At 43.4% G+C, this 23,120-nt stretch overlaps 1 protein-coding gene across 5 annotated transcripts in view; it reads right to left on the bottom strand.

Annotated features, from left to right (window-relative positions):
* Positions 1 to 23,120, bottom strand: part of LOC110501860 (NEDD8-conjugating enzyme UBE2F) — an 88,371-nt gene that overhangs the window by 37,448 nt on the left and 27,803 nt on the right. For 4 of the 5 annotated variants that reach the window (XM_036959290.1, XM_036959289.1, XM_036959288.1 and 1 more), the window contains 3 exons: positions 21,311 to 21,378; positions 15,857 to 15,927; positions 15,319 to 15,376 (listed from right to left, as the gene is read on the bottom strand). In XM_036959290.1, coding sequence (XP_036815185.1) covers positions 15,319 to 15,376; positions 15,857 to 15,927; positions 21,311 to 21,378 — 197 coding nt within the window. The remainder of the gene's footprint in view (positions 1 to 15,318; positions 15,377 to 15,856; positions 15,928 to 21,310; positions 21,379 to 23,120) is intronic. The other variant, XM_036959291.1, reaches the window with a different exon arrangement.

Genomic DNA, 23,120 nt, shown 5'->3' with positions numbered 1-23,120 from the left:
TGAATCAGAGAGGTGCGGGGAAGCTAGCTCCAAAAAAAAATTACTTAAAAGGTAATACAGGTGCCCATTCACATTCCTCTGATGAGACATTTAAGGGAAAAAATTATGAAACTAGCATAGAACTAAAATTACTTCCTGTTTTGGCAAGTACTGTTTGTCATAGGAGGAAGACAGGACAGAGAGAAAAGGAGAGAAGAGGACAGGAGAGAAGAGGAGGACACGAGAGGAGGAGATCCAGACATCTTTATCTATCCAGGCTACAGAAACCGATAACTCTTTTTATAGGCTTGTGTTTGAGAGAAGGCTTTCAGAGGCTGATTGGCCATTGGTCAACGTTTGAGGTTTGGATGATCGAGTCGCTTTTGTTTCGCTCACTCCACCTCAAGGTTGATGATAATGAAATCCATAATCCTTCCCCAGCACCAGACTCACATGATGTTCTAGAGGAATTTGGGAAAAGAAGGACTGGTACAGTCACCTCTCGACTCTGTTTAATGTGTATCCTGTGAGAAAGACGAGCGAGACCGAGCGAGAGAAAAAGAGGCTGTGTCTAGACTTCAGAAAACGTCATGCATCTACAGCTACATGTAACTCTGTCTACCGTGTCCAGTGTGTCCTGATTCCCTTTTCCCGCGCTATATTCAAATGCCAATATGCAGTCTATAAATGGTGGAATAGGCTAAATATGATAATAACACAACAACTGATGGCAGTAGCTAACTACTGGCGCTAACTATAGGTAGCATGCAACGCTAAAAGGGATTGCAAACGGGTCAGCATAACTCTAGCCAAGCAAAAAAAACATATTTTTTTCTAAATATTAGCTAGCATTTATGAGACAAGCAAACACGTTCCTCACACGCTAGTGGCGTATTTCCTCCAACGCTTTAATGAAAAAGTGCCTCTCAGTCCCAAACCACACGAGGAGACTTGTGGGAGGAGTGCTGATGACGTAGCAGATGACGTAGCCCACTGTATGTGCTTTTGGTAGCCTGGTTGTGTCCAGACTGAGGAGAAATCCACACACAATGCATCCCTGACCACCTGCTGGCCAGACAGATCTGAACACAATCAGACCACAAAGCAACTTTTGAGCATCTAGACGTGTCTTTTTTCAGTGCGACCTTCGTATTCTGATAGCAGAAGTAGCATGTAGGTATCAAGTGTAGACACAACCACAGAGACAGATGGAGAGAGAGAGACAGAGCTACACTTCCGAACCTCCTGCCAAATGTATGAACACATTGGGGACACATATTTCTTACAGATCCACAAATAATTTGAAAACAAATCAAACATTGATAAACTCCCATATCTGTTAGGTGAACTACAGTGTGCAGTCACAGCAGAAAGGTGTGTGACCCGTTGCCATGAGAAAAGGGCAACCAGTGGAGTACAAACAACATTGTAAATACAACCAATCAGTTTATTTATTTTCCCTTTCATACTTCAACTATTTGCACATTGTTACAACACTGTGCATAGCCAATAATATAACATTTGAAATGTCTATATTATTTTAAAACTTGTGAGTGTAATGTTTACTTTTGGCAATGCAATGCAATGTTTCCTATGCCAATTAAGCCCTTTGAATTTAATGAGAGAGATAGAGAGAGACACACACACACACACACCTGGTAGTCCCATCTACCAAACTCCCAAGTGTGAAACAGAGAATAGACTGTATGCTGATTTGGTATAGAGAAGACCTAACCCACTATATTAAATTAGTCAAACAGGAGCATTTTACCTCTGGCTTGAAATTAAAAAGGAAATTATCTCTACAGAGAAATATGTCCTCCTGTGTGCTACCTATATCCCCCAAAATAATCCCCATACTTGATGACAGCTTCTCCATCCTAGATGGGGAGATCATTCACTTCCAGGCCCAGAGACATGTACCAGTCTGTGGCGACCTAAATGCCAGAACTGGACAAGAACTTGACACTCTCAGCACACAGGGGACACACACACCTACCTGGAGGTGATAGCATTCCCTCTCCAATATACCCCACTAGACACTACTACGACAAACCAACCAACAAAAACTCCTGCAGCTTTGTCGCACACTTGGTCAAACGTAGGCTTCGAGGGGACTCCTTTGGTAGCTACACCTGCAGCTCATCCCTTTGCAGAAGTAATGTAGATTACTTTATCACTGACCTCAACCCAGAGTCTCCCAGAGGGTTCACAGTCAGCCCACGGACACCTCTATCAGATCACAGCAAAATCACAGTCTACTTGAAGAGAGCAATGCTCAATCTTGAGGCATCAAAGCCAGAGGAACTGCATAATATTAAGGAATACTATAGATGGAAGGAAAGTAGTGTAGAAACCTTCCCAAAAACTATTAGGCAACAACAAATTCAATCCGTTTTAGAAAACTTCCTGGACAAAACATTTGACTGTAATAGTGAAGGTGTAAACTTAGCAGTAGAAAACTTCAACAGTATATTTAACCTGTCAGCTGCCCAATCAAAAACAAATTCAAGCAGACAACCAAAGAAAATGAACATCGATGACGAATGGTTTGTTGAAGGCAATAAACTAACATAGAAATTGAAAAATCTATCCAACCAAAAACAGAGACCCAGAAAACTTGGCCTACAACTAAACTATTGTAAAACACAAAAACATCACAGAAATACACTAAGAAAAAAGAAGGAACAGTACATCAGAAACCAGCTCAATATAATTGAAGAAGCCACAGAATTCATAGAAAATCAGAATACACTAAACCAGTGATTCCCAACCTTTTTATAGTCCCGTACCTCTTCAAACATTCAACCTCCAGCTGCGTACCCCCTCTAGCACCAGGGTCAGTGCACTCTCAAATGTTGTTTTTTGCGATCATTGAAAGCCTGCCACACACACACACACACACACACACACACACACACACACACACACACACACTATAAATGTATTAAAGATAAGAATGTATAAGAGTTTTGGTCACAACCCGGCTCGTGGGAAGTGACAAAGAGCTCTTATAGGACCAGGGCACAATTAATAATCAATAATATTGCTCTTTATTTAGCCATCTTACATATAAAACCTTATTTGTTCATCAAAAATTGTGAATAACTCACCACAGGTTAATGAGAAGGGTGTGCTTGAAAGGACATCCATAACTGCAGTGTTGGGTTGTATTGGAGAGAGTCTCAGTCTTACATCATTTTCCACACAGCCTGTGCCTGTATTTAGTTTTCATGCTAGTGAGGGCCGAGAATCCACTCTCAGATAGGTACGTGGTGGCAAAGGGCATCAGTGTCTTAACTGCGTGATTTGCCAAGGCAGGATACTCTGAGCGCAGCCCTATCCAGAAATCTGGCAGTGGCTTCTGATCAAATTACATTTTCACAGAACCGTTTGTTGCAATTTCGATGAGGCTCTCTTGTTCAGATATTGGTAAGTGGACTGGAGGCAGGGCATGAAAGTGTTGTGACGTTGCATTAGTTAATGTGACGACTGTCGCTCATCGAATGATTAAAGGTTTCTAATTGCGTGATTAAATGAATCAAGCAATTATTAAACTCATTAACCTGGGGCACCATGGGAAAATTTGTTTTATTGAGTTTCTATTTCCCAAATTAACTCAAAGAATATCAGAATATCAATTTTACAACAGCCGCTAATTAACCAGTTTCCTCTACAGTCTCGTTCTGAACGTCGTATAGCCCGTGAATCTGCACGGACCCGGGTCTCACCAATGAGTTCGTACCACACTAATCTCAGTTGATTATTTATTTACAAGAAAGCTAAAATGATAAAAGATACACAAAAACACAGTCTAGGCTATTGATTAGAACTTAGTATAACGGGCCAACACACTATGGCACCCCCAAAATGGGGTTTTAAAAGAGAGAGAAAAAGAGAAAGTACACGAGAAAAATATACATTTGGGTGCATTTGTCAGCTATGCTTATTTTAACCGTAGCCTTGCCCCGAACTGCCGCTCTTATGGGTCAGAATATAATGATGTAATTACGTGTTGGAGGTCTCAGAGGGGAAGCTCCGCGTGGGTCCTTTAGGCTTCTCAATGACGCACTTCTCCGACGCAACTCTCTGGTTGTCCTCACGAGGTCAGTGTCCTTTTGGCTTAGTGGTCTGATTCCTCGCCCTTGCTCTGGAAGGGGTCTTCTGAGGACAGACAGCTCTGTAGCTCAGAGCTCACAGCATATGAATGAAACAGTGTAGATACCACGATTCGATGGAGAGTGGAGGCTAGGTGGTCCGGCTTGAATTCACCCGCTTAGACACAGCTACTCATCATGGGCATGGGTAGAAAAAAAGATCGTCTTCAACCTTGTGTTGCGTTTTGGGTTCGTTGACTTTTTAGACCTTGGCTGCAGCTTGGGCCACTTAGTCTGATATGTCAATTCTTAACTCACATGTCTTATACCCTCGGGTCAGAAGTGGGCGTAACCGCCTTTAGGGCAATTCACTGAGCGTACCAAGTTAAGACACAAGGTCTAGATTTGACTCAAATCCAATTTTAGACAACTAACTTCACATTTCATCTTTACCAAAACATTATCTTTGATTTGGACATTTTCCACACAAGTACAATGTATAAACATCAAGCATATACTGGGAAAACTCTTAAAGTTACAATGTTTTCGTAACAACGTCATCTAATAACCTTTTAATAACAAAACAAAAATGACAAATGTTCATATTCCATCTATTCCATCATCAGCAACCGCTGAATAGCATAGCGCCCCAGTCAAATAATAATAATAGCAATCCAAGCATTAGTGTAAGTTTATCAATCGCATGACAAAACATTAAGTACACTTAGCATCAGGTAGCTTGGTCACGAAAATCAGAAAAGCAATCAAATTAATCATTTACCTTTGATGATCTTCGGATGTTTTCACTCACGAGACTGTGAGAATGTTCCTTTTGTTCCATAAAGATTATTTTTATATCTAAAATACCTCAGTTTGATTGTCGCGTTATGTTCAGAAATCCACAGGAAAGAGAGGTCACGACAACGCAGACGGAAATTCCAAATAACATCTGTAATGTCCACAGAAACATGTCAAACATTTTATATAATCAATCCTCAGGTTGTTTTTAAAATATATAATCGATAATATATCAACCGCAACGGTCTTGTTCAGTAGGAGAGGGAAATGAAATGGCTGTCCGAACTCTGTTGCGCGAGCAAAGTTCACCTGACGCAATGTTATCTTTCTGGCTAATTTTTCAAAATAAAAGCCTGAAACTATGTCAGTTGTGCGCCGCCCTATGGGACTCCCAACCATAGCCGGTTGTGATACAGCCTGAATTTGAACCAGGATGTCTGTAGTGAGGCCTGTGGTGTTGATGGTACCCTAAATTAAATAATAAAATATACAGACCACAAATTCCAATTGGTTATACTCTTTAACATCATCCTCAGCTCTGGCATCTTTGCCAATATTTGGAACCAAGGACTGATCACCCCAATCCACAAAAGTGATTGACTAACAAACCTAAATAAAAGCAAAGTCCTCTCATGCTTTGTTGATTTCTTTCCACATGGCCGTGGGGTGAGACAGGGATGGAGCTTGAGCCACACCCTCTTCAAGATATATATTAACAAATTGGCGAAGGCACTAGAAGACTGCAGCACCCGGCCTCACCCTACTAGAATCTGAAGTCAAATGTCTACGGTTTGCTGATGATCTGGTTCTTCTGCCCCCAACCAATGAGGGCCGACAGCAGCACCTAGCTCTTCTGCACAGATTCTGTCAGACCTGGGCCCTGACAGTAAATCTCAGTAAGATAAAAATAATGGTGTTCCATTTTTTTTTTACAGTTACCAGGACCACAAATACAAATCTAGACACCGTTGCCTTAGAACACACAAAATACTATACCTACCTTGGCCTAAACATCAGCACCACATGTAACTTCCACAAATCTGCGAATGATCTGAGAGACAAGGCAAGAAGGGCGTTCTATGCCATCAAAAGTGTAAAACTAACAATGACTCGATAATCCACGCATTCTGGGAACGCTATGAAGTCCAAAAGTTATGGGCGGAGTTAGAAAGTTGGCAGAAGTATTACAATATCAATTTAATGTGAATCTGTCTGCATATTTCAAGACATGACATATGAGTGTGCAGTGAGATACCCGATGGGTTGGACGAAACTTTTCTTGTCAATCATCTTGAAAAAACATACTCTTTAAAACGGTAAGTCAACCAATCCTCCATCGTTAACACAATGGAAAGGTCAAATGCTTTGTTATCTAAATGTTAAAAGTGTGTGGGCGACGGAGAGAAACTAAATGGTGCAGTTTGAGGCCATGTGGCAGAGTGATGCTGGCGCTGGAGATGGGGGTGTGAACAGGTGGATCTGGGCAGCGGTGATGTTGTGGGCCAGCTACTGGTAGCTAACAGAGAGCTTGTTCCTACGGGCCAGGTACTGGTAGCTAACAGAGAGCTTGTTCCTACGGGCCAGGTACTGGTAGCTAACAGAGAGCTTGTTCCTACGGGCCAGCTACTGGTAGCTAACAGAGAGCTTGTTCATATGGGCCAGCTACTGGTAGCTAACACTAGGCTACCCTGGGGCGGCAGGGTAGCCTAGTGGTTAGAGTGTTGGCCGTCATTGAAAATAAGAATTTGTTCTTAACTGACTTGCCTAGTTAAATAAAGATAAAATAAAAAAGAGAGCTTGTTCCTACGGGCCAGGTACTGGTAGCTAACAGAGAGCTTGTTCCTACGGGCCAGCTACTGGTAGCTAACAGAGAGTGAGATGATACTCAGTCCCATGTATTTATGCTGCAGTAGTTTATGTGTCGGGGGGCTAGGGTCAGTTTGTTATATCTGGAGTACTTCTCCTGTCCTATTCGGTGTCTTGTGTGAATTTAAGTGTGCTTTCTCTCTTTCTTTTTCTCTCTCGGAGGACCTGAGCCCTAGGACCATGCCCCAGGACTACCTGACATGATGACTCCTTGCTGTCCCCAGTCCACCTGGCCGTGCTGCTGCTCCAGTTTCAACTGTTCTGCCTTATTATTATTCGACCATGCTGGTCATTTATGAACATTTGAACATCTTGGCCATGTTCTGTTATAATCTCCACCCGGGAACAGCCAGAAGAGGACTGGCCACCCCACATAGCCTGGTTCCTCTCTAGGTTTCTTCCTAGTTTTGGCCTTTCTAGGGAGTTTTTCCTAGCCACCGTGCTTCTACACCTGCATTGCTTGCAGTTTGGGGTTTTAGGCTGGGTTTCTGTACAGCACTTTGAGATATCAGCTGATGTACGAAGGGCTACATAAATACATTTGATTTGATTTGATTACACCTCCCTCGAGGAGACTGCTGGAGGAAGGCAGAATAAGACTCTCCTAACTACCTTTGTGGATTATCCACAGGGCATGCTCAGCGTAATACTAGCAAGTAATGACTCCGATGAATAACAAGCACCCTCATATATGCCTACTGACTAGTGTGTGCAAAAAGAGACAATGGCTATGTCTGAAATCTGTCTTGCATACTATTTACTAAAACATGCTGTGTAATAACTGTACTACATAATATTTAGAAAAGCACTGTTTAGTAAAAACGAAAGCAGAAATAAATAACATACTAGGCTCATCCATACTGAGAATGCCTAATGTGGATTCCTTCCATCCGTAAATCCTGGCATATAAAGCTAGCTCAATTTAAACTTCACATACTTTAAAAGTCATACCCAAAATCCCTACTATTTAGAACGCAAGTACGAGTATTTGGACACAGCCACGCTTTCTTCACGTTGCCGTCTCACTATGGCCAATATTAAGTAGGCTAGACCTAGTCTGTGTCCCAAATGGCACCCTATTGGGCCCTGGTAAACAGTAGTGGTCTAAAGGAATAGGCCGTCGTTTGGAAAGCAGACCTTGTGCAGCAGCAGATTGCCTCAATTACTAGGCTGGCTAATTTACACGCAAAATCACAGCAGTCCAGTAGAACGAGCCTGAACAGGCCAGGCAGCCAGCCATCACCTCAGGTACTGACTGACATAAATCATTTCCTCCCTCTGCCTGATAGCAGCAGTACAGGAGCCTAATGCCTAATGATTACAATATTCTCCTCAGAACTGATATTAGTATTACTCCTCCTGTCAATGCCCCCCCCCCCCCCTCTCAAGGATGGGGGGAAACACAGTCTCTTTTTTGGGCTGGGGGCACCCTGGAGGTCAACCCTCTCTCCCTCCCCACACGAACAGGTCATAACCCTTGGCAAAATAATATTGAATTACAGGAAATAAGCTGTAAAAATGCCAAATTCTCTCAGCCTCACTGCAAAATGTGTAGAACAGCATGATTAGATTGAAAACTGCAAATATTTCTCTCTACCGCATGGCACTGTGTGTAGAATAGCTGGAAATGAGCTTTAAACATGTACTATTCTAAATGTGTAGAATATTAATAGATTAGCTAGAAAACTGCACATTTCTGTTTAGCCCAATTGCAAAATGTGTAGAATAGAAGGAAGTTAGCAGTTTCTCCCCCACAAACAAATCCCTTGCTCAGACAGTGCCTCCTGTCCACCTTATTCTCTTAAATAGCTACTGTACTTCTCAACAATTTCTACGACTACACCAGTGAGAGCATCTTGACTGGCTGCATCACCGCTTGGTATGGCAACGGCTTGGTATCCGACAAGCAAGGCACTACAGAGCGTAGTGCGGACGAGCTCCCTGCCACCCAGGACCTCTATACCAGGCGGTGTCAGAGGAAGCCCCTACAAATTGATAAAGACTCCAGCCACCCAAGTCAAAGACTGTTCTCTCTGCTATTCACGGAAAGCGGTACCTATGCATGAAATCTGGAACCAACAGGATCCTGAACAGCTTCTACCCCCAAGCCATTTGAGTGTCAAATAGCTACCCAGACTATCTGCATTGACCATTTTTACTTCACTGCCTAAAGTCCGATGCTATCCTTCTTACACACCTTAGCTAGGCTATAGGAGTATACTGCCAGCTATACAACTGCACTCCATAGTCCAACTACTATTTTACACCAGTATGAGTGAAACCCTTTCCCACAGCTTTGAGACTGCAGAAATATCTGGTTAATGAGGATACGTTAATATCAATTGCTTTTGAAACAGTCTCACTCCACGCTGTATAGTAACCCTGACTGGCTGTGGGTGTCATTGTTAGAGCCCAACTAATATGGGATTTTTGGGTCCGATACCGATTTTAGGGAGGAAAAAGTTACAAATGACTGATATATTTGTTGTTCAGAGGTGGACTGAAAAACATACCTTTTGTTGGATCGCATGTGTGCCTTAAGTTACGCCTAAGCTGGCATCCTTAATTTTCTAGGCGTACTGGTGCTCTGAATTACAAGTTCAAGTTGCACAGCAAAATATTTAGGCACATATGCAAGTAAAATGGTGGCACTGTGGAGCCCTGTAATGTCACCACTAGATGTCAGCATTTTGTATTAGTAGATTCACAACAGTGCTTTTACAACAGTCAAAGGTCATGTAAAGAAACACTTTATGGCAACATCGCAATGAGAGCCTGTTATGACCATTCTAATTATACCTCAGGTGGTTGTGACCATAATGTAAGAACCACACGCAAGCTGCTCATTCTGACAATGTTTTCTTACTGAAACCATAATGTCAATTACAGTGTTATCCAATACAAAATGTACTGGCTATGTATTTCAACTGCAAAATGGCATGCGCTGATGACTGAAAATGTTAATGCAGCAAAAATAGAATGTGACGAGGACAGGGCTGCTTGCTTGGTGAGGTGTCCTTTTGATTATTCACCTATTGAAATACGCTGTGGCAAGCTACGCACAGTCGAACCATCATGCTAGGCCGATAATATTGGACGATTATACTGGTTGATCGATTTATCTAGTCGTCGTTCTCTAAGTAAGACATCGGTTAGCTGAGGGCGTCACGGGGATATCAGAACTGTTCATTACACAAGGAAGCCCTCTCACAGGAACAGAAGACGAGAGCGAGTCAGGGAGCATGATGTAGTTAGTTGTCGTGAGCGCGTGCCTGTGTATGTGTGTGTGGACCTGGCAGTTGGCTGTATGTAGTGTGGAGATGAGCATGGTGTTGCGTAGCAGGCAAGACGTCCTGGCTAACAAGCTCCTTATTGGGGTCAGGGAGAGGGGGCTAGACATCCTGGCTAACAAGCTCCTTATTGGGGTCAGTACAGGGGGCTAGACGTCCTGGCTAACAAGCTCCTTATTGGGGTCAGTACAGGGGGCTAGACGTCCTGGCTAACAAGCTCCTTATTGGGGTCAGTACAGGGGGCTAGACGTCCTGGCTAACAAGCTCCTTATTGGGGTCAGTACAGGGGGCTAGACGTCCTGGCTAACAAGCTCCTTATTGGGGTCAGTACAGGGGGCTAGATGTCCTGACTAACAAGCTCCTTATTGGGGTCAGGGACAGGGGGCCAGACGTCCTGACTAACAAGCTCCTTATTGAGGTCAGTACAGGGGGCTAGATGTCCTGGCTAACAAGCTCCTTATTGGGGTCAGGGACAGGGGGCCAGACGTCCTGGCTAACAAGATCCTTATTGGGGTCAGTACAGGGGGCTAGACTTCCTGGTTAACAATATCCTTATTGGGGTCAGTACAGGGGGCTAGACGTCCTGGCTAACAAGCTCCTTATTGGGGTCAGTACAGGGGGTTGGTGGTACGGCCTAACTAACAAGCTCCTTATTGGGGTCAGTACAGGGGGCTAGAGGTTCTACCCAACAAGCTCCTTATTGGGGTCAGTACAGGGGGCTGGTAGTACGTCCTAACTAACTGTGGAAGGAAAGAAGCTTCTAGCGAGAGGAGCTGGTATGACGTCACAGCAACTCCTCTGTAATGTGATTAACATAGCATCTTGTGATGGACGTGGTGTGTGTGTGTGTGTGTGTGTGTGTGTGTGTGTGTGTGTGTGTGTGTGTGTGTGTGTGTGTGTGTGTGTGTGTGTGTGTGTGTGTGTGTGTATTGTATAGCAACTTGGAGATGAGCAGCAGCACAACAATAACAACAGCTTATTTCAGTGTCACGTCTTTTATCTCCAACACCATCTATTTAATCAACAAAGTTTTTGAGCTGAGGGCCTTTAAATATGCAGTGGCTGTGGCACTACAAACGGAATCCATTTGAATGGGATCTCAGCGTGACAGAGGGGTTTAGAGGAGATCGAGGAGATATACACCCCATCTTCTGGACGGTTAACTGGACTTGTTCTTCTTTTGATTTGGGCTGCCAAGTAGCGCAGCGGTCTAAGGCACTGCATCGCAGTGCAAGAGGTGTCACTATAGTCCCTGGTTCGAATCCAGGCTGTATCACATCCGGCTGTGATTGGTAGTCCCATAGTGCGGCGCACAATTGGCCCAGTGTCGGCCAGGTTAGGCCGTCATTATAAATAAGAATGTGATCTTAACTCACTTGCCTAGTTAAATAAAGGTTAAATGTAACAAATATATATATATTTTATTTGCAAAACACATAATCAACTGTTGGAGGTAGTAACATAAGCATTTCACTGCACCTGCTGTAACACACCAGCAGATCTGTGTGTGCGACCAATAAACTTTGATTTGGTATGACGTAGGTGTGACAGGGAGATAGATGGAAGGTAGTTCGTTAGAGAAGGAACAATGGTAGGGGGCTGTTGGTCGGGTTGTGGCTTCTGAGAAGGGTAACACAGCAGTGAGACACAATCAACACAATCAAGGCCTCAGGAGAGCCAGCAGATCCGACCAGCTTGCTTACAATTGCACTATGGCTGATGCTACTTAGCATGAGGAGGAAAAGGACCGTTTTCTTCTCTGTGTAACAGTTGGGATAATGGGACAATTCAGAGTACAATGCATTTCTCATCTCTGGATTGAGGTACATATTCCGAGCCATATCTCACGCTAGCATCTTAATCGACACAGAAAGTCTGTCTGACCCTAGTGTAGCTGTAAGCAAGTGGCCGGACCAGCTGGCTATGCCTCAGGGTTGAGTTTTACCATTAAGATACAGTCTGAGTTTGAACATCAAAAACATTAGTGGTGTGTATTGGTCATGAGTCATACGGACACATCTAATAGATTTAGGCCTAGGATTGGAGTTTGAAACCCCAAATGATCCTTTTACAAGGGATCGTAAATGTATCTGGAATTCTAAAGCAAGTCCAATGCATAGTACATGTTTAACCCCATGTCTCTGGGGTCAAACGTGTGCCATTTATCAAAAGGTCAACTTTTGGGGTTTTCAGGCATGGAGCCCTGCTTCAGTGAGCCAATTCCCAGAGGATCAATACATGACAGCAGACCACCACCAATGAGAGTAGTATAGTGCCTCGTCCTAAGAAATCAGTTTATTTGGTTCAATAACACACACCCCTCAGCAGAGAAAGGTTTAGCAAAGTACCCCAGGTCTACCTGCAGTTCAGTCCCCTTAAGGCAGTGAGATTTATCCTACATTCTCAGTCCAGACATCTACCAAACGCAATGTAAGGCTGATGGCATTAACCTCTCACACAATTTAAAAGTGCCCTCCTTTTTAGAGAAGACTGGGATCTTTCAATTGTAGAGATGAGAAAGGCTGGTAGAAGACAGTCATGGTTCATGCTAGTTTAAAGAACACACTTAAGTGCTCGTTTAGATTTCAGAACAAACCTTGAGAAGCAGGCAAGGTATTAAGAAAACCAACAGGTGAGCGCTTCGCAATGACGCACGCAGCACTTTTTAGACTAGTGCTACCATGTTTCCGTCCCCTGTAGCAGTATCTATCTACCATGTTACCCTCCCCTGTAGCAGTATCTATCTACCATGTTTCCCTCCCCTGTAGCAGTATCTATCTACCATGTTTCCCTCCCCTGTAGCAGCATCTATCTACCATGTTTCCCTCCCCTGTAGCAGTATCTATCTACCATGTTTCCCTCCCCTGTAGCAGTATCTATCTACCATGTTACCCTCCCCTGTAGCAGTATCTATCTACCATGTTTCCCTCCCCTGTAGCAGTATCTATCTACCATGTTTCCCTCCCCTGTAGCAGCATCTATCTACCGTGTTTCCCTCCCCTGTAGCAGTATCTATCTACCATGTTTCTCTCCCCTGTAGCAGTATCTATCTACCATGTTTCCCTCCCCTGCAGCAGTATCTATCTACCACGTTTCCCTCCCCTGTAGCAGTATCTATCTACCATGTTTCCCTCCCCTGCAGCAGTATCTATCTACCACGTTTCCCTCCCCTGTAGCAGTATCTATCTACCATGTTTCCCTCCCCTGTAGCAGTATCTATCTACCATGTTTCCCTCCCCTGTAGCAGTATCTATCTACCATGTTTCCCTCCCCTGTAGCAGTATCTATCTACCATGTTTCCCTCCCCTGTAGCAGTATCTATCTACCATGTTTCCCTCCCCTGTAGCAGTATCTATCTACCATGTTTCCCTCCCCTGTAGCAGTATCTATTAGAGGTCGACCGATTAATCGGAATGGCCGATTAATTAGGGCCGATTTCAAGTTTTCATAACAATCTGGGCCGATTTTTTAAATTAGGGCCGATTTCAAGTTTTCATAACAATCGGTAATCTGCATTTTTGGACACCGATCATGGCCGATTACATTGCACTCCACGAGGAGATTGCGTGGCAGGCTGAGTACCTGTTATGCGAGTGAAGCAAGGAGCCAAGGTAAGGTGCTAGCCAGCATTAAACGTATCTTATAAAGAACAAATCAATTTGAACATAAACAACAGTTAAACTAGTAATATCATCAACCATGTGTAGTTATCTAGCTTGTCCTGCGTTGCATATAATCGATGCGGTGCCTGTTAATTTATCATTGAATCACAGCATATTTCGCCAAACGGATGATATAACAAGCGCATGCGCGAAAAAAGCACTGTAGTTGCACCAATGTGTACCTAACCATAAACATCAAAGCCTTTCTTAAAATCAATAGACAAGTATATATATTTAAACCTGCATATTTAGTTAATATTGCCTGCTAACATGAATTTCTTTTAACTAGGGAAATTGTGTCACTTCTCTTGCAATCTGTGCAACAGAGTCGGGGTAAATGCAGCAGTTTGGGCCGCCTGGCTCGTTGCGAACTGTGTGAAGACCATTTCTTCCTAACAAAGACAGCCAACTTCGCCAAATGGGGGATAATTTAACAAAATCGCATTTGTGAAAAAAGCACAATCGTTGCACGAATGTACCTAACCATAAACATCAATGCCTTTAAATAAAAATAAAAAAAAACTGCATATTTAGTTTAAATTAATTAATGTTAGCAGGCAATATTAAACTAGGGATATTGTGTCACTTTTCTTGCGTTCATTGCACGCAGAGTTAGGGTATATGCTACAGTTTGGGCCGCCTGGCTCATTAGAATTCTATGTAATTATGACATAACATTGAAGGTTGTGCAATGTAACAGCAATATTTAGATTTAGGGTTGCCACCCGTTAGATAAAATATGGAACGGCTCCGTATTTCACTGAAAGAATAAACGTTTTGTTTTCGAAATGATAGGTCATTAATATGGTCAAATCCGGAAACTAAGGCTCGTATTTCTGTGTGTTTATTATATTATAATTAAGTCTATGATTTGATAGAGCAGTCTGACTGAGCGGTGGTAGGCAGCAGCAGGCTCGTAAGCATTCATTCAAACAGCACTTTCCTGCGTTTGCCAGAAGCTCTTCACAATGCTGTTTATGACTTCAAGCCTATCAACTCCCGAGATTAGGCTGGCAATACTAAAGTACCTATTAGAACATCCAATAGTCAAAGGTTAATGAAATACAAATGGTAGAGAGAGAAATAGTCCTATAATAACTACAGCCTAAAACTTCTTACCTGGGAATATTGAAGACTCATGTTCAAAGGAACCACCAGCTTTCATGTTCTCATGTTCTGAGCAAGGAACTTAAACACTATTTTTTTTACATGGCACATATTGCACTTTTACTTTCTTCTCCAACACTTTGTTTTTGCATTATTTAAACCAAATTGAACATGTTTCATTATTTATTTGAGACTAAATTGATTTTAATTTATGTATTATATTAAGTTAAAATAAAAGTGTTCATTGTTCATTCAGTATTGTTGCAATTGTCATTATTACAAATATATAAAAATCAACCGATTTAATCGGTATGGGCCTTCTTTGGTCCTCCAATAATTGGTATCAGCGTTGAAAAATCATAAATCGGTCGACCTCTAGTATCCATTCTCCCTCTCAGAGCAGGGGGGAAGAGGGTGAATGGTGCTTCAAAAGGTACATTACTTGTATAAGAGTGGGCGTTTTGGGACTAGAGAAATTCAATCAGATGAGCACTGATGCCAGAGAGATTAGAGACTTACCTTCAACGTTCTGGTAGGGGCCCAGCCCGTGCCGTCGATAGAGTGCTCCCGCAACAAACTGGGGAAACAGAAACAAGTAGAAATCAAATCTCCATCATCATATTGGAAATCACGGTGGGGGAAAAAAAATCTACATTTAAATAGTCTAGTACTACTGCCAGACCTTTTCTTCCATGACACCCTCATTTGTGATAGGTTGCTCTTTAAATGATTGGAAATCCCAAAAGAAAGTGAGCCAGCCAAACATCTAGGGGTGTTTCTCAATATGCATACTACTGTGGTCCAAGCACGCAGAGCACGGGAGGGTCAGAGCGTGAGTCCAAATCAAAGTACTGTGAAACGGAGCATAGAGGGCGATTCTCAGATGCGTATTTAGTTTGTACATATTTCTAAGAAACGGAAGGTACGCCAAGAAATATGACCCGGCCACATAACAAAACGTTGCAAAATGTATTGAACACAATGGCAGCTATTATTTGAGCTGAAGTGAATTAAATGAGGTGTCAATGAGTGTGTGGCGATGTGAGAAGTGAATTACCTCAAACAGATCTCCCCCGTCTCAGCAATGTTGGGGTGCCATATTCTGGTCTGGCATTTCACTTTGGGAGGCTGGAGAGAAACATGGGACAACCACCCGTTAGCATAGGATTATGTCGTCCACCAGTCTGCTCTCTCTTGAGGCTGAGGAAGAGTTGAGGACCAATTGTATCGCAAGGTTTGACTAGAATGGAACACATACACTAACCGACAGTTTATCAGGTACACCACCCCGCTCACAAAAATGGATCGCTCCTACAAACAGTGAGTCACGTGGTTGTGGCTTGCTATATAAAGCAGGCAGACAGGCATCCAGTTACTGTTTGATTGAACGTTAGAGTGGGCAAAACGACCTACGTGACTTTAAGCGTGGTATGATCGTCAGTGCCAGACGCGCCGGTTCCAGTATCTCAGAAACAGCCGACCTCCTGGGCTTTTCACGCACGACAGGGCCAAGAATGGTGCGACAAACAAAAAACATGCAGTCAGTGGCAGTCCTCAGGGTGAAAACAGCTCGTTCATGAGAGAGGTTGAAGAAGAATGGCAGTAATCATGCAAGCTTACAGTCGGGCCAAAAACAGAAATAACGCCTCAGTACAACAGTGGTGTGCAGAACGGCATCTCGGAACGCACAACTTGTCGATCCATGTCACCCAATAGAGAATCTTTGGTCCAATCTGCAGAAACTGCATGATGCCATCGTGTCAGCATGGCAACGTTACTGACACCTTGTAGAATGCCCCAAATAATTCCAGTTGTTCTGGAGGCGAAGGGGGGTCCGACCGGTACTAGATGGGTGTACCTAATAAACTGTAGAGTGAGTGTAGGTTCCCCTGAGGCAAACTATCCTCCAGAAAGAAAACACAGCATAGCTGAGGAGAGTAGTACTGAAACTCTTAAAAAAAGAACCCCTGTATATTTTCTCCCCAAGACAAACAAAAAACAAACAAGAAAAACACACCCCAAAAAGTAGTCTTCTGATTCTTTAACTTTGTTTATTTATATATATCATATGTCAGCCTTAGACCTGATTAGTGTTCCTCAGAACTGTGAGATGAGAACGGCGAGGTGGCAGAGAAACAAAGCTGTATAATAAACAGTACAGCGAGAGAACTAGACGTGTCAGTCTACCATAGTTGATCAAAGAGGCCTTGTAGCAACTGATCATGTAATAGCTGCTAATAATGTTCACTTTTGCATTTATAATGTAATAAAATGCTGATAATGTAATAAATTGCCAATAATGTAATACATATGCTAAACACTTAGCACAATAACGTTTTTGCGCATAATGTAATTATTTACTTTTAAAATACAGAAATACAACCAGGAATACTGCAAAATGCAGCATCATATGATGCAAAATGCATCATTTGGCTGTATTTCTGTATTTTGAAAGTTATATATCTTGAAAACTTGATTGCTGACATGCAAAACAATGGACTGGTGAAAAGAACACCAAAAGATAGCATTTCCTTAAATGGTTCACATTGGACTTTTCCAAAAACACCACTCTCTCCTCCCGTCAATTTCCCGAATGAAGCCCTTTTTTAGAGACATGCACTATCTGAAACATTACATGAAAGAGACATTTCAAAAGACATATCGGCCTAGCAGTCCCTACTGGCATGGAATGAAAAACTTGCTGAATCCCAACTCAAGACTAGAGTGCTCTGCATGAAACTTCTGCTCTCTCTTAATATTGTTTATGCTGGGCTGTCAAGCTTTAAGGAGATCTTTTTCTCTAAAGCACACAGTTAAAAATATTCACTAACTAAGGTGAACTGGAGAGAGAAAAAGGAGTGAATTTTTAACTCAGTGACTAGAGTCACCGACTCAAAACCAGAAGACGGTAGAACACATTTCAAACGTTGCTTGTTAGGGGGAGGTAGTTTCAGAAACGTTGGAATGGTTTAGTCGGCTTCCTCGCCGGTTGGTCCAGATTCGTTTTTCTTCTTCTCTTCTATAGTCCCAAAATGGATTTGAGATAACCTTATATTTTGTAGTCTGTAACTATGCTCTTTCATTCCCCAGTATTGAGTGCTAATGAGGCCCAGTCCTGGCTAAGAACGTCTATAAATGATAGATTTATACAGTAGAGTATACTGTTCTTTCCATTGCCACCCATACTGTCATCTTATACCAATATCAAACGCTTCAGTTTACTTACTGCCTTACCACTTGCTTAGAAGAAAATAAAAAACATACTTTACTATTCAAGGCTGGGATCAAGACATTACACCATTTAGAAAAAACTCTCAAATAATCTCATAATGTTTTAACCTCTTTGTACAATATTGCGGTCCAGTTTTCTATAATCAAATAAAATGTTATTCATCACATGCTTGGTGAACAAGAGGTGTGGACTAACAGTGAAATGCTTACTGACTGGCCATTCCCAACAACACACAGAGGGAAAGACAATAGATCAATAACACAACAGTAAATCACGTAACAATAAAATCTATAATAAAACACACACAGAGTAACGATAACTCGGCTATATATGTAAGGGGTACCAGTACTGAGTATGTGCAGGAGTACGAGGTAATTGAGGTAGTTATGTACATATAACTAGGAATAAAGTGACAGACAGCAGCAGCATGTGATCTAAATAATGCAAAAAGGGTCCATGCAGATAGTTAACCGAGAAGCTACCGGACTAACTATGTAGCAGTCTTATGACCTGGGGGTAGAAGCTGTTCAGGGTCCTGTTGGTTCCAGACTTTGCACATCAGTATCACTTGCCGTGCGGTAGCAAAGAGAACAATCTATGACTTGGGTGGATGGAGCCTTTGACAATATTTAGGGCCTTCCTCTGACAACGACTGGTATAGAGGTCCTGGCTGGCAGGAAGCTTGGCACCAGTGATGTACTGGGCTGTACACACTTCCCTCTGTAGCGCTTTGCGGTCGGATGTCAAGCAGTTGTCATACCGGTGATGCAGCCAGTCAAGATGCTCTCAATGGTGCAGCTGGAGATCTGAGGGCCCGTGCCAAATCTTTTCAGCCTCCTGAGGGGGGAAGAGGCGTTGTCGTGCCCTCTTCACGACTGTGTTGGTGTGTTTGATGTATAACAATATAATGGTTAAATGTTCTAATAAACGTAATGTGTTGGGTATGTAGGGCCTAGGCAACAAAAAAAAAAGCTGTCAGGGTCTTTATGGGTCTCTTTCAGGCAGTTTACTAGCTCTCATAAAAGCCTGATAAATCCATACAGGCAGGTGGTAAACACAGCCTTTACTGCCTGTCTAATTAACCTCCATTAAGATAAAGCACAGAGCATAAGGTTTTGATATGAAGCAGGTTGTAAATTCTAATGAAGCCACAAGAGAATGTGTGTGTGTGTGTACTTGGGAGTGTGTGTGGACGTGTGTGTGTGTGTGTGTATGTGTACTTGGGAGTGTGTGTGGACGTGTGTGTATGTGTGTGTGTGTGTGTGTGTGTGTGTGTAGTAAGACCACCAGTGTGAGGTGAGATAAAACTGCATCCAGGATGGATGGGTGGCAGATAAAGCAGAATGGAGGGATGGAGAAAAGGAAAGGCTGAGACTCTGTGTGGGGCTGTAACTCACCCTGCTAACTCCACCTAAACCTCCACGCTAGCCTGTTCAGGGAGAGGACTTTAACTCACTTTCGCCTGACAGGGCCGTGGACAGCAGGCAAACTGGGACAGCGTAAATTACCCATGCTGCTGCTGTTCACGGGGTGCTTATCGCCACGAAACTACTGGTGTGCGTCCAAAATGGAGCCCTATTCCGTAAAGTGCACTACTTTTGACAAGAGCTTCAGACATTGTATGTTTTGGCCACGAGGACATTCAAATGGAAGGCAGGACCTGACATGTTTCATAGATCACAGAACTCTATCAGAGTGACCATCGGGTTCTTGGCCACCTCCCTGACGAAGACACTACTTCCCGATTACTCAGTTTGGCCAGGCGGCCAGCTCTAGTAAGAGTCTTGGTGGTTCCAAACTTCTTCCATTTCAGAATGATGGAGGCCACTGTGTTCTTGGACCTTCAATGCTGCAGAATGTTTTTGGCTTGCTCAGATCTGTGCCTCGACACAATCCTGTCTCGGAGCTCTACGGACAATTCCTTAGACCTCATGGCTTGGTTATTGCTCTGACATGCACTGTCAACTGTGGGACCTTTTATATAGACAGGTGTGTGCCTTTCCAAATCATGACCAATCAATTGAATTGACCAAAGGTGGCCTCCAATCAAGTTGTAGAAACATCGGAAAGATAGGTCGCAGGTGTAAATGAAAACTTGTTCTCAACTAGCCTACCTGGTTAAATAAAATGAATGAATGGAAACAGGATGCACCTGAGCTCAATTTCGAGTATCATAGCAAAGGGTCTGAATATTTACGTAAATAAGGTATTTCAGTTTTTTTTTTTACATTTGCCAACATTTCTAAAAACCTGTTTTTGCTTTGTCATTATGGGGTTTTATGTGTAGATTGATGAGGAATAAGGCTGTAATGTTATAAAAAGTGTAAAAAGTCAAGGTGTCGGAATACTTTCCCAATGCACTGTATTACTGTAGGTCCAAGATGGAGGAATATTCTATAACATGACAACTGAATGTACCTCAGGTGGACTCCAATCAACTTGTAGAAACATCTTGTAGAAACAAGTTCAATTGAGTCTCTTAGCAATAAGTTACTTCAGTTTTTTATTTTTAATTAATTTGCAAATATTTCTAAAAAACATGTTTTCGCTTTGTCATTATGGGGTATTGTGTGCAGATTTGAGGAAATAAATGTATTTAATCAATTTTTGAATAAGGCTGTAACGTAACAAAAAGTCATGGGGTCTGAATACTTTCTGAATGCACGGTATATTAGCCAATCAATATATCACTGTATAACACGCTGACCAGACCACATGCCAACACGCTGACCAGACTGCACGCCAATACGCCGACCAGACCACATGCCAACACGCTGACCAGACCGCACGTCAACACACTGACCAGAACGCACGATAACACGCTGACCAGACCGCACGCCAACACGCTGACCAGACTGCACGCCAATACGCCGACCAGACCACATGCCAACACGCTGACCAGACCGCATGCCAACACGCTGACCAGACCACATGCCAACACGCTGACCAGACCACATGCCAACACGCTGACCAGACTGCACGCCAATACGCCGACCAGACCACATGCCAACACGCTGACCAGACCGCACGTCAACACACTGACCAGAACGCACGATAACACGCTGACCAGACCGCACGCCAACACGCTGACCAGGCCGCACACCAACACGCTGACCAGACCGCACGCCAACACGCTGACCAGACCGCACGCTAACAGAATTAGACATGGAAATGTATACCACTTAAGGACCAGGCCTCCTCTGCATCCCTCATCGCCTGTTATCATTAGCACCTCTATCTGACCCCCACACACTAATGAGACATGACAGGACCACTTACCACCATGTTGTAGGCTTCAGGGACGTCTATTTCAAAATGGAACGTTCCACTCTGGTAGTAGCCTTCATCTGCAGATGAAGAGAGAGAAAGATACAGTGAGCAGCAGTGAGGTTTAGCTGGTGGAATTGTCAGTGGTTTCCCGGGGGGGCTGTGTTGTTAGTCTGCAGAAGGATTGATGGCGGGGTCAGGCTCCCAGCGACAGGGACAGGGTTTCGATGAGAAAGTGGTGGAAACATGAAATATGACACTTTGGATCCCCTTGGCTCTCTATGGCCTCTTCCCACCTCTCCATACTGCTGAGGATTGAAAGCAAAAAGCTCAGGCTACAGCCAACTAGCAGGGATACAACAACCTCTCCCCCTAGCGGTTTCCCAAATGGCACCCTATAGGGCTCTGGTCAAACATACTGCACTATTAAGGGAATAGGGTCCCATTTGGCATGCAACCGCTCTCTCCCTGTAGCCTGTAGGGGGAGAGGCTCACACCGGGTCACCTGCATGCTCTCTCTGTCAGTCAATGAAGGTGACCTTTCTGATACTTGTGAAAAATCTTCTTGTCTAATGCACTGGTTGAGCAACCATGGCCCAGTAATGAGCTCCTCTCTAGGAACTGTCTACAGCGGATATGGCTGTCTTAATTGGGATGACGGCCAATAAAATCCTGTGTGATTCCAAGCCTTTATGGGTCTGTTATTGAGAGACGTCTATAAAACCAGAGCTGTTCCCTCCCTCTGGGGAAGGATGTCTCTTAACCCTGAACAGACCTGAGCAGAGGGAAACAGGCTGGTCTAATTAGCAGCAGCTTGACACCAGACACACACATTATGAATCAGCCTTGGAACCCCTCTGAGAACACACTGGTTCTGCTCTGATTAGCACGGAGCAATCAACCAACGTTTTTGGATTTTTAAAAATGTGTTATTAAAACAACAAGGTCGGTTCAATTACCTGAATTCCATTTAGTTTCTTCTTTTTTTTTGGTAAGCCCAAATGACTTCAGTCACTGAAATCAGCAGATCTGATCCCTTCACTCTCTGCACCAAAGCATGGACACATGCTGAGGAGTCAGAGCAAGCAGGGGTGGAAAGCAGAGGCACCATGTCCTGATTCCAAGGTGGCTAAGTAGCATGCTATTTGCTTGATGTCTACAGAGTGATCGCTGCAGTCAGAAAGAGCTGCGCTAGCCTGGCACATGTTTGCTGGGTACAGGGGGCGGTACAGTTCACAGATGGCACGGCAGAGATCACAACAGTGAATGTGGTCTAGGCAAAATGAGTATTTAGTATTTATTAGCATCCCCATCAGCTGCTTGACAAGGCAGCAGCTCCTCTTCCTGGGGTCCAAACAGGAAGAAAACAGTACATTAACAATACATTGTGCATTATACATATGTACTTCACTCCAAAACTACAAATGTACAATAATAAAAGATTACAATGTGTGGGTGTTTGCACATATGCGTGTGTGTCTCTTCAGTTCGCATTGCGCTGTGAGGTGTTGTTTTATCTGCTTTTTAAATCTGATTTATTGCACGCTTGAGTAACTTGATATGGAATAGAGTTCCATGTGGTCATGGCTCTATGTAGTACTGTGCCTTTCCCAGAGTCTGTTCTGGACTTGGGGACTGTGAAGAGACCCCTGGTGGCATATGTATGTGTAACAGTATAGCTTCCATCCCTCTCCTCGCCCCAACCTGGGCTCGAACCAGGGACCCTCTGCACACATCAACAACTGATACCCACGAAGCATCGTTACCCATCGCGCCACAAAAGCTGCGTATCAGAGCAAGTGACGTCACCAATTGAAACGCT

The sequence above is a fragment of the Oncorhynchus mykiss genome, chromosome 22 (genome assembly GCF_013265735.2).
Source record: "Oncorhynchus mykiss isolate Arlee chromosome 22, USDA_OmykA_1.1, whole genome shotgun sequence".
In the NCBI taxonomy this organism is placed as follows: Eukaryota; Metazoa; Chordata; class Actinopteri; order Salmoniformes; family Salmonidae; genus Oncorhynchus; species Oncorhynchus mykiss.
The sequence above is the reverse complement of the archived record's forward strand: the minus strand, read 5'-3'. Positions and strand labels throughout refer to the sequence as shown.